The sequence below is a fragment of the Aquila chrysaetos genome, chromosome 6 (assembly GCF_900496995.4).
Source record: "Aquila chrysaetos chrysaetos chromosome 6, bAquChr1.4, whole genome shotgun sequence".
NCBI lineage: Eukaryota > Metazoa > Chordata > Aves > Accipitriformes > Accipitridae > Aquila > Aquila chrysaetos.
In genome coordinates, this window is record NC_044009.1 from 26,282,629 (window position 1) to 26,295,398 (window position 12,770).

Here is a 12,770-nt window from a genome sequence, read left to right on the forward strand (position 1 = left end):
TGCAGTGTTCGTTAGTGCCAGATACTGAGTTCTTATTTGTTTCTCATTATGTGGAGAGTATTGCTTCTCAATGCCAACGTTTTTGTTTTTCATTTTGGAATAACCTTTCGACACTCCCGCTTCCCACAGCCCTCCCTTCAGAAGAGCTAATAACACCTGTCATCATTATTTTAACATGCCTATTATGTCTGTTGAAGACAATGTGGGCTATTTACATAGATAGAGCTATCCTGATGCACAGCAAATATTCCTGCCATTTTCTGAACAGTTGGGTGAAAGAGAAAAGCAAAATTTAGAAACTTGGCAATGCAATTCAAATCTCAGCTTACCACTAAGGGTCAGTATATACTAAGCAAATGAATCATTACAAAATTGAAATCGAGTATGTTTGGCCTAGCAGTAGTACAAAATACTTTTTCTGCCCTAAAAACCCCACCTTCTTTAATAAACAAAACAAAATAAAAAAAAACCCTCAAAAACCCTATAGCAGAAATATAGACATTGAACTTGTATAAACTCCATCAGCCAAATTTGCTGTAGCTGGAGATGAGTAGCATCTTACCAAGCGGCCTGAGGTTTAGCAGAGGTGCACAAATAGCTTGCTTGAGATTTGCCCAAAGTGCTGCTGTCCTCACTGGAGGGTAAAGGAGAGAATACAGCAAAACATAGGAGGCATTTAGCATCTACTTTGTTGCCAAGTAAAATGCTCTGCATGAAAAGGTCAAATGTAATTGCATGTGTCAGGAATCAACAGAACAACTGAAACTCTTACTGCAGCTCACTATTGCACTGAGCTGCTAAGGAAAAAGAAAAAAAAAGAAGAAAAAGAAGAAAAGAAGAAAAAAGAAAAAAGAAAAAGAGAACAGCTGTGGGCCTGGGCACCAACGTGGATGCCATAGGAGAGGAAGAAAGGGGAGCTTTAGGGACAGCATGCTTTAAATATGCCCTTACATTGTACCCCCAGGGTTAGGGGACAGATGATGCCCTATGTACTTCAGCAATAAGGTCCCTCATAAAACCCCCTGTGTCTCAATCTGCAAGAGAAAGAAAATGAGGGAGGGAACCCTGCACTGAGCTAGGGCATTTCATTGTACGGTGCCAGCTGCTGGGCTCGTACAAAAGCAGCCGCACAGCCCACAGGAGCCCTGCTTAGGTCCCTCCCCAACCACCCGCAGCACTGCAGCCTACCCAGACCAGCTCTGGAGAGAGCTTGGACAGTCACCCAACAGTTTGCCTCGTGGAATAAAAAAAAAAAAATGCTTTTTTTTTAAAGAGCAAAAGCCGCCACCAACCTGACCCTCAGTATTGCAGTCTGTTAGAGGAAGTGCAGATGGAGTGGAAGTTCCTTCCTTACTGGCTGGCCTGGACCCTGGACACCGTGGGAGTCCCTGGCCCAAGCAGAGGCAGCAGGACCTCTGCCTGCAGCCCCGTCTTGGAGTCGACACAATAGTGTTGGATGTGATAGTTTTGGTTCAATAACACCAGCGGTGCAAGAACTAATGGAGATTTTTCAGTTTACATTTTTGAGAAGAAATAATGACAGTATGCGAAGACAGTGGGGTAGTCTTTGAAGACTTCAACAGCATTTATGGCAATCTCAAAAAAAAAAAGCAAGAAATTCCATAATTAAATTGATAGCAGGATAGGAGAAGTTTTCCTGTACAGTACACAACATATTTTCCCAAAGGAAATTGTGCTGTTGGCCAAAACCTGTGGCCATTCTCAAGCAAAATTCGTCTGACTTCAGTGGAAATTTTGCTTTAGAAAGGACTTTTAAATCTTGGCTCTTACTTTGAATCTGTTTAAGTATTATCTGGTTTTGCACCTGGGAGAATAAACAACATATACCATCCTAGAAGTCAAACCATGGAATTTTTCCAAATAACTTATTAGCAGAATGTCTCAATAAATTTCTCTGAAGAGAAGAACCTGTCATGGAATAATAAATATAGCATAAGAAAAAGAAATAAGGCTGTAAAATGCAATAACAAAACGCCTTTAAACCACTGTACATTAATGAGTTAAGGGATACTGGGAAAAGACTGAGATCAGTCCGAGGAGACAGCTTCCTTTCAATTCTGCAAATAACATTTCCTGCAATACCTTGAAAGCAAGAGCAACAGCAAACATACCACAGCATTCAATGGCAGTAGATTTAAGAACATGGAGAGGGGAAGGGGAAAAAGACACAAATCAGAGTTGCTCATTAAGAAAGAACTATGTTCATTACCTGCCTGAGTAGTTTTTTTCTTCTTTCTTTTTCCATCAGCCCGTTTGTGGAAAATGGACTAATATGACCCATCTCTCAAAATCCTGCTCCCACCAAACCTGTAAGACTCCCCAGCAGGAGCAGGTATTGTGAGAGGAGACAGCTCAAACAGCAAACATGTCATTGCCATTTTCCTTCAAGGTGTTTTCATATTGCCATTTTCTTTGAGGCACTTGGTGTTCACTAACTTTTTGTCTACTTTCTCCATCCCCATTGATTTGTTTACACTAAAACAAAAGATGACATTAATGGATTTTTTTGGTTTTAAACCATGCTTTTAGTGACATAAACACCTCGGGCAACAATGATTGACCACTGACTCGCACAAAGAGGTCTACATCATTCAAGTGTACCTATGTGGAGCTCACCATGCTGTGAGACAACCAGAGCTTTCAATTACACGCCAAAGCATATGAGAGGCTCTTTATCTAAGGCTGCTGTTTTTAAATGTCACAAGCTGCGCCAAAACCCAGAAAAGACCTAGTTTAGCAAGCAGACTGCTTTTCCTGACCGTCCTTTCTGATTTCCCCACACCCAGATATTTCTGTCATGGGGTTCACTGACAAACCACTGCAGTGTTTCAGCTCTGCTTCATGACAAGCACTTTTTTTCTGGGTTCTGTTGTTTTCCTGATTCTTTCCTTATAGCTGCACTTACTGTATGCCTCACAAATGGAAGATCAGACAAACAGTCTTTGTTTATCTTTTTAAGCTTAAAAATGGCTGATGTATAAAAAAATGTGCATCCTGACTTTATCCTTCAGATGAGGTCCCACCAGCAAATGATGTCAGGGTGGATCCATAGTAAAATCTCTGCAACAAGTCCTGTCTCTTTGCCAGAAAGGACAAGTCTATTCCTGTAGTCAGACATGCTGCTTGCATAACCTTAGGTCAAGAGAGAGAAAGATACAGGCTTTTAAAATGATAAAACACAGCTGGAATATTTAGAGATGGGGACATGATAAGACCTGGATTTAGAGATGCATCTAAATAGTAGCATGGCTATCTGAGGCTCTTATCAGACCTTGATGCTTCATCCAGATCAAGGCTGTAAAACACAATTGTCTGCTCGTTGCTGCAGTAACAATCCTGGAAACACACAGATCCAGTTCAAAATAAACCTATTTTTTATTTTTCCCTATTATTTATAAAGTGTAATCATCCTCAAGTCCAGCAGTCATCCTGAAACAGGGTGTTCAGTGATGGATTCTCCAAGTTCTTATCATGTGTTTTGTGTTGCCTTTGAAATGTTGAGATTCCAAAGTGTTCAATACGTTGTCTTGGTATCAACTATTATAAATCACGCACATTCTTTCATTTGCCCATAAGTCCTAGAAAGTCCTCATCTGAAGCCTGTGAGTACTGATAACCAGCAAAAAGCCATCAATATCAAAAGAGCTTTATTAGCTAGCAACACAAATAAATGGTGAAGGTTAAACACCAATGGCTGTTTTACAACTGGGAGTACTGTGGCAACGAGTGACTGTGAAAAGCCTAGTGCTGTGCAAAAGCAAACCTGTGGCAAAGCTGGAACTGGAGCCCAGCTCTTCTTGCTACTGTTCCAGACTTAACTGGTCCATTCAAATGGTTTCTTAAGGGTCACTTCCTTCTTTTTGTTGTTTGTGGCATAAAAAGCCCTCAGTCCTGTAAGTCCCATAGCTGCTTCTGTACAACTGAAGAGTCTTTCTTTCAGTCCTTCTTGCATACCCATGCTGAGCTGGAGTCACAGATCCTGTTTGCAGTGTTTCTACAGAAAATGGCAATGAAGAGGACAGATAGAGAGATATACATGGAGGGCAAAAAGTTGGCTCCCAAATATACAGAAACACTTGTTGACAGATCCTGTTCTCAGCAGGTCTTCGTGGAAGACCTGAGTTTGAAAGTGAAATCACCATGCAAGGCATAGACAAAAGGCTCTGTGTTGTCATACACTTCATCTCTTCTTTTTTTTTTTTTTTTTTTTTTTTTTTTTGCTAGCTCAGCCCTTTAAAAGACACTTAAAGCAGTGGGAAGGTAAACCATGGGTAAAACTTTGTATCAAAGGCAAACAGTTAATACAAAATGACAATGACTTGGTTTAAAAATTGGCCATTGATAAAAAAGGAAAGGATCTGTCAAGTGCAACTTTGAAGAAACATGGTTTTCCTTCTCCACCTTATTTCATTTTATGCCATAGAGTTTGCATGGTCTAACAAATAAAAATGTTGGTATGAACCATGCCAAACTTCAACCAAAAACCCTAAGGCTCAGACACATGCTAAATCACTGCAGCTTGATATGCTACATTTACTGGTTGAAACTGTGACAAACAGAGCAGTCTGGCCCTCTTTCTCAGAGAAGGCTGTACCCTGTACTTACTGCAGGTGATGGAGGCAAATATCAGCATTTCCTGTGGCTCAGCTGGTGTGCGGGACCCTGCTCATGGGTCTTGCGCACTCCTGTATTTTCCCTGACTCCCAAACCGAAACTTTTTCTAATGCCTCCGGATAACAATGATCTTGCATAAGGAGAAATTGTTTTGGCTGATGTGAATAGGTAGCCTCAGACCAAAAGCAAGGCAAGTACTTTAAGTGTTGCATATCCAGGGAACATGGGGAAGAGTGTCTTTGCATCCTTCTCTAGACTAAGAGTCACCTGTGCTTTATCTCCATTACTGCAAGCAACTCTAACGATACTGGTAAAAGCTGCCCTTAGCTGAAAGGATCATTTTATACGAACATTCCTCTGCACGCTAGACAAACCCACTGTACAGTATACAATCTTGTCTAAATAAACATATTATGTGTTTTGTAGCTTTAAATCGGTTTTATTTACAACAGGCCTTAGAGTACAGCTCACACGTGGTAGTTAAGCTCTGGCAGTACTGACATCAGGTCGCTAACACATTTGCAAATTACATTTCTAAGTCATAGAAAATGAAAGAAAAATGACTTTAAAATAACTGTTTTATCTTCGGGTATAAGGATCACAGAACACGTTTGCAGGTGGCTGTAAAACCCATCCAAGGGCGCTCCCCAGGGAGCCCCGGAGCCGCCGGCACGCCGAGCGCTGCGGTGCAGGGACACAAGCAGTGGCGAATGGTCTGATGCACGCACGGCTGCGCAGTTCAGTTACCCTCCATGATGGGGCTCGAGGCGTGTCCACGCCGTTTAATGGCCCCACTCCTCTTCCCTTTCACTAACTCCTTCTTCTTCCTCTGGAAATGCTGAATCACTCTGACTCTTCAGATGCTTAATCCCTGAAAATAGAGAAATCACAGTTAAAGTTGTGTTAGCTCACGTCAGACATTTTTTTCCTGAAGGAAGAAACAAACAAAACCCCAAACTAATGGCATGTTTTTTAATGCCCATACTGACTCCCTTTTTCACAAACCTCTTAGTTCAAACAATACTATGGTGTATTTCCAACAGAAATATTGTCTTCCTTCAATATTGGATCTTAAGAAATTTATCATGTTTTGTTTTTAAAAACTGCTGAGAGACACCTTGTAGAACAGAGCAGTATTTACTTCTCTTTTCCTTGGTAATCCTTGATCAGCTTAGTATTGCCCATCTCAAGCGAGTTAAAAGTTTTCAAGACTCAGACAGTAGACAAGGAAATTATTCTACCAGAATTTCAACTTGAGCCTCTTTCTGAGACTGGTCTGCTGAAGGTCATCACTCACGCAGACCCCGTGGCCCCACGATCAGCTTCCCGTGTGCACCAGAGGTGTTCTCCAGTGTGCCTCCCCGTGGTCTGCACGTGACCTGCAGAGCTGTCCTGATGCAACCCAACAGAGAGGGAACTGCTGGCACCGAAGCCATAACAAGATTGGATCTTTTCTCACATGGAGAATGTATTCTGTTGACCTCCAAATACCACGTGGGGCTGGATGAAGAGGGTAAATACCTGTCATGGGATATTTGGAAGTTTAGGTTTGAGGAAAGTTGTGAAGTTCTCCCTGCTGGCTGGTTTCAGCCAGCAAGTGAAGTAGGATCTACAAAAGTTAATCAAATTGCAAAGTTATTTTCCCTGTCCCATGTTCAATACAAGCAAGCAGGCCTCAATGAATGGGCCTAATGCCATCTTCTCAGCTCTGCCTCGGTGTGATAGAAGAACTCAAAAAAGGAAGCAAAATCAAGCTGAAAAGATGACAGAGAGGAGATACCAGAGATGAAGCGTTGTTATTTTCAAAAAAATCTAAACCAGCAAAAAATGCACAAGGTTAGCTTCTGGGTTCCCTAGTTTTTGACAAAAACAGTTGTAGTGGGAACATAACTCTTAGTAAAAAATGCATGATTTCAACAAAATGTAAGCCTGAATTAGGTTTTCTGGTGTCATTACTGCCATAACATGGAAACATTTTTGGTTTGATTACAGATCATACATAGTACTACTCACCATTTCTAATTGTCAAGAGAAAAAGCTTCCCTTATGCATCAGTTCCTCCATCAAGGAGAAATTGCATCCCAGCCACTTTAGATAACCACAGCTGGATAATCAAACACCCCACTGTCATAGCACTTGTAGAGGCACGATGTTCAAAAAGGTGTGCACCCTTAAGGCATACAGGGCAAGATCCATATTACATCAAATTGTGAGGAAGAGGAATTGATGGTGTAGGTCCAAGAGTTGTGGCCCCAGCATCACTTAACCTGGAGGTTCCTACACTTCACTGTTTATGTCCACACCACTCCAAAATATGGGATAGTTTTTTCCAAATACATCACTTGAAAAAAATGTCAACATAAGTTATTCCAGTCCAACAGTTACAAAGAGCTGAAAACAGGATCTTACAACAGGTCATACAACAGGAGTGCAGCCAGCTCCACTGCCAACAGGAGCCCACCACTGCTCTGTGCTGGGCTCCGGGCTCCTCTTTCTTTTTTTTCCACACAAACGACAGCACTTGGTTCCCTGGGAAACTGTTGTTCAGACGTAAACAAGCAAATAAATTAATGCTCTCAAGCCACAGTACTTGTAGGTGTGCCCTGCAATAATCAAAACATTTCCAATTAAGTAACTGTGATACATGAAGAAACACTTAGGGTGCTCAGCTACAGCCAAGCTGGCCTCTTTAGCAACACCCTTTAGTAAGACAAACACTGTAAATAAGATTTCACCTAACTATAGGTTAATGGACATTCATTTCAAAATGATGCCGTGTTTGTATGGCAAATTGGTCTCCTGTTGTTTACCTCTGGACTTACAGAGCCATTTCTTGCACATTCAGAGTACCCATCTAATAGCTACTTCAGACAGGAATTGCTAGGAGCCAGAATGCATCATTTTTTAGGGAGTTTTTCAAAGATGAAAAAGGGAAAGTTATGGACAGAAAAGAAGGCATGTGATATACAGTTAGTGTGATGAAGCTTCATGGAACAGTATTTTTGGTAGGCATGAAGACTTTTGGCTATGTGGTTTAATTGCAATATTCAACGTTAAAATTGCAGCAACTGGAGAGAAATTATATCAATGAGCGTTACCCATTGATTTTCACATAGCAGGCAGCTATCAATCTTATTTAATGATTTTTCATAACCTCTGTTCTACAGCCTGCCTTCACCTCTGCCAGTCATTTAATACCAGAGTGTCATTTGGAAGTAAAGACTCACAGGGTTTCCTGCATTGACCAATAAGTGCACAACACTTGATGTCATTGTTAATAAGCCTCAAGATGTTCTGACAGCATCAAGTTGTCAGAATTAACTGACCCTACGTGTGGCATTATGAAATAAGATGCTCAGGTACGCAACAAAACAAGTTAGCGTGAATCGACACACAGGTCATGAAAGTCCCTTCAGTAACACATGGACATGCATGACAGAAAAGGCTGGTGGCTTTCCTGAAAAGATACATTTCATGCACAAAGCATCAGAATTTACAGCACAAAAAAAAAGTCTGGGGTAATAAAAATACTTAGTTAAATCATAGCAATCATACTCTTAGATTAAAAGTTTATCTAGCCACGTAACATTGCAGTAACCCGCCGTGGCTGCCAAGGGTGGTCAGAAGACATTGGAGCTGGGCATGTCGTCCAGGAGCACACTGGCACATTCATCCACAGCTCCTGCTCAGCTAAAACAATTCAAGAGAAGCGGCCATTACAGTGGCTCTCGAGTGTCACTCCAGCGGGGTTATTCAAGATGTGTGCCCTGCCCTTTGTCAATACAAAGCAAAGGATAAGCAGGTATCCTTTAAGGTGGAGCTCTATCCACAGAGATATTTTTTCCTAAGTTGGATCTATTCATACCCAGTATCTTTGTTTAGCAATATATAAATTGTTTGCTGAAAGCTTACATTCTGCTAGAGACCGAGTGAAAAGTTATTACTCAGGCCACCCCAACCCTTTTAACAACTGCTACTATGGTAATGCTAATTTATTAGAAAGGATATTTCCTTCTCATCTTTTCAATCTTCATCCACCACCAACACAGTTCATGCCCTCAACTTTCTCAAACAGTAATCAGGAGGCACCAGAACGCTGTTGTTTGGGGCTTGTGTCTATTCATTGATGAAGCACGGTAGTAAAGGTGAGCAACAAATATAGACTCTAAGATTTGACTCAGAAAAAAAACCAAAACAAAGCCAGGATATTTGGAGGGATATATGGGGATATTTTAGAAGACATTGTTTGTACCTACAGCAGATCCAAGTTAGAAACACCAAGTTACTGGTTCCACGTAAACTACACAAGCTTCATAATACCAGTTGCAAATGGGAAGGACTGCAAATGTTGATCCACAGGGTCACCCTGTCTCATCAGTGTCCCTTATTCCAGGCAGTGGGTAACTCTGAATTTGTGTGCACTGTGCCTGCACTGTCCTGACACCCTTTCGTTTCTCTCACTGCCCTGCCCTCCTGGCCAGGTTGCCCTGCCTTGCTCTCCCCGTGTGTGCGTAGGTGGCTCATGGGGTCCGAACCGTCCCGCTGACCCCACGGGTGCCCAGTGCCCACTGCGTCCCACCCGACTGCTGCTCCCTAATGTCACACCCTGGCTGGGGCTTCGCTCTTCACCTGGGAGGTCTGACAGCAAAACCCCCTTCCAGCCACTTCCCACCACCCCCTGGCAACGGTTTCACACCCACAGCGTGTTCAAACTCACTCTTATTCTGCCTTAAAACAAAGCCTGTCTGAACACTGCCTCTTAGTTTCTTTTTCCCTTTCCCCCCTCCCCCTTCCTTTTGTGCTTCTAAAGCCAGGACAAGAATTGTTTTTCCTCAAAGGGCTCATATTTCACTGCAGGTAATTTAATCCAATTAATGCTGATGAAGAAACCCTTAATGCCAAGCCATATTCAGCAGCTGTACACTAATACACTTTGAACTGGTAATTCTTTTTAGATGAAGTCACTGCCTTAAAACATATTTCTAGATTACTTATAAATTATGAGTGCAAATGGGACAACTTTCTGGCATTTCTGCAGTCACATAATAACATCTATGCTGTTTAATCAACAGCTGTCTTTTTGCTTCTCTCCATCTGACCAAAGCACCAGATTAGAAGGCTAAGCAGTGTCACAAGATATGAAATAACCAAGTGTTCCTGAATTAAATATCTCCTGGAAAAAAAAAAAAAAAAATTGATTCGAGTAATTAAGGCAGCTCCCCATCTCAAGTAATTAAGGCAGCTCCCTGTCTTATTTAACACTTCTTCCTTCACCTCGCTTCACTGCCCAAGGAACAGTGTTGACATTTACCAAACTCAGGGTTGAAGTCTGGTTGGCAAATTGAATTCCCTAAAGTTTGAAGGGTTATTTAGTTTTATGATTTGAAGCTGATCCTCTCTCTACCAAAAACACATTTCCAGATTTTCAGAAGGCAGTGAAAGGCAAAGCTGAGCTACAGACAAAGCAGCCTGATTTTCAGAGTTTCAGAACTCAGATCACTTTGATATTACCAAGCAAAGCAGCCTGGCCAAAGAGGATAATGGCCAAATAAAAATGTCTACTTTATGCCAATCCTAAATGAAATATGTTCTGGATCCCTCAGCAAAAATGAGAATATCAAAACAAAAATCATGTATTCATGCCACTAAACAGGAAAAGGAATTTTTCCTTTTTATGGAACATTTTGTTTTGAATTTATCAGTCAAATATGTTTTGACTTCTTGGAGACTCCTTCCTCATTATTTTTTTTCCCCAACTGAAATGAATTTTTGAATTAAAACAACAACAGAAAAAAACCAAAACTAATGTAATGAGAACGAGCATCCACCACAGGTCTTTGGCTAACTTGGATGCAGTGGGAGACAGTTGTGAAGGTGACAGAGCCCAGAAGAGCTGGCAGGTCTTCAGGGGCAGCCTCCTCCAAGCACAGGAGTGGCCCATACTGATACAGGAAAACAAGGAGCTGTATCAGAAGACCATCCTGGCCAAGCAGGGACCCCATGACTGAGCTCCAATGCCAAGAAGATGACGCGTACAGTGGATGAAAGTCAAGACAAGGTAAAAACGAGGAATATAGAAAAAAATACAGGCCCACAATACAGGGATGGGGTTAGGAAAGCTCAAGCTCAGCTTGAGTTGAAACTAGCAAAGGGTGTCAGGGGCTACAGGAAGAGTTTCTTTCCCCCGCCTTCACAGTAACAGAAAACCAAGGAAAATGTGGGTCTGCAGCTGAGTGGGGTGAGCGATCTTGACATAGACAAGGTTGAGGTGCCCAATACCTTCTTTGCCTTGGTCTGGACTGAGAAGGTCTACCAGGCCTTTGTGCCCACAGACAAGGTCCAAGGAGGGGAGGAAAGGTTGAGTCAGTGATCGCTTGAGTAATCTTGACCCACAGAAGTCCATGGGGCTGGTGGGCTGCATGGGATGCCATTCTCTGTCATCTTTGAAGGGTTGTGGAAACCAGGAGAGGTCCTCAATCACTCTCCATGCATTAGGCTGTGCCTGCAATACTCTATTTGTCCCTGCCCTGTACAAGAAGATGTTGATTGACTTGTTCAAAACCAGTGGAGGCCCCCACGGTGGTCAGAGCACTGAAGTGCATGACCTGTGAAGAGAGGCTGAGGGACATGAGCTTGCTCAGCCAGGAGAAAGGGCAACTTTGGGGCATCTGACAGCAGCCTGCCTGTACCTATGGGAACGTTAGCCAGAAGATGGAGATGTCTGGTCATGAATTGGAAGAGAGTATATTCTGACTGGATATAAGGAAGAAATTATTTCACTGAGTATATTTAAGCACCGGCATGGTTTCCCAGAGAGTCTGTGAAGTCTCTCTCCTAGGAGGTTTTCAGTACTGGACTAGACAAAGCCTTGAGCAATCTGGTTAAATTTGGTGCTGATTCTGCTTTGTGCATCAGGTGGGACTATGTGCTTTCCCAAGGTTCCTTGCAACCTGAATGACTATAAGATTTTATGAAATCAAAACTCAGTAAATCCATCTTATAATTTATAAAAGTATATTAACATTAACTCCATGACTGAAGGCTACATTTTGACCGAGGTGGAAGCTTCAAATGCCTCCTTTCCCTGGAAAAGAGATGAAGCATCTAATTGCACCAGTCAGACTGATCTCAGGAACAAGGTTTCTTTTCACTCCTTAAAACCACGGGGCCAGACTAAGTCAGCATTTCAGTACTGATTTGGGGAAACAAACAAACTCATAATTAGGTTACGTGGAACACTGTGATCTATATATGCATATATGTCACCTATATATATATATATATATATATGTGAGCTATACATGTTTGTATTTGTTCCCACATACAAGGGAAGAAAACAATGGGATTAAGGGGTTACACAGGACCAAGTGCTACTGTATTTCTAAAATCAAGGAACATGGAACACCTCTTGCATGTGACAGATATGCCTACAGACAAAACGTCACATAGAAATCAGATCCCACTTGTGGCCCAGTGCATAGAAATGTCTAAGAAAAAATTTAATTTCCTGAGAGGGAGGCATAGGAGTGGGCTGTCCTGCAGAGCAAGTCCTAGCGCACCTACTGCCTGCTGCTGAAATGGTGCGTCTTTCTGCTGGGGTTTCGGGGGTGGAGCTTTTGTCTCAGTCACTCTCTGCTGGTGCACGGTGCCTGAGGACTGCTGACTATCATTGTAGTTAAAAGAATATGCTCACTGCCTGCAGATGTAACAGGTTTTAAATCCATATACTGTGGTAATAAAAACAAAGCCTGTGCACTCCTGTTACAAAAGAAATTGCTTTCTTGCTCAGCTAGGCATCTGCACAGTGGAAGTAACAGAGACTCTCAACACTCCACAAGATGTTTTGCCAGATGTTTCCAGAAGCGTCGGGTGCTCCATGTGAGGAAGCGTACCCCCTTCTGCTGGTCAGTGCTAGCGGGAGAGCGCCGAGGCTCTCCCTGCGACAGGCACTGTGGTACAGCTCAGCCGGGCACAGCCCACCGTCCCCTGCTGCAGGACGCTCCCCGCTCTGAAAAGCACGAAAGGCTTCCTGCTGTTGCCACCTCCAGCAGAAGCCGAGGACTGTCAGAGCCCTCAAGAGCAGCTGCCTGGCAGAAACATCCTGCCACAGGAGCTGGGTAGTTATTAAACGCTTT

At 42.5% G+C, this 12,770-nt stretch overlaps 1 protein-coding gene across 2 annotated transcripts in view; it reads right to left on the minus strand.

Annotated features, from left to right (window-relative positions):
- Positions 1-3,651: 3,651 nt before the first annotated feature.
- Positions 3,652-12,770, minus strand: part of PPP1R1C (protein phosphatase 1 regulatory inhibitor subunit 1C) — a 65,075-nt gene continuing 55,956 nt past the window's right edge. For both annotated transcript variants that reach the window (XM_041124540.1, XM_030016847.1), the window contains one exon: positions 3,652-5,506. In XM_041124540.1, the coding sequence (XP_040980474.1) occupies positions 5,492-5,506 (15 nt within the window). In that variant the 3' untranslated portion in view covers positions 3,652-5,491. The remainder of the gene's footprint in view (positions 5,507-12,770) is intronic.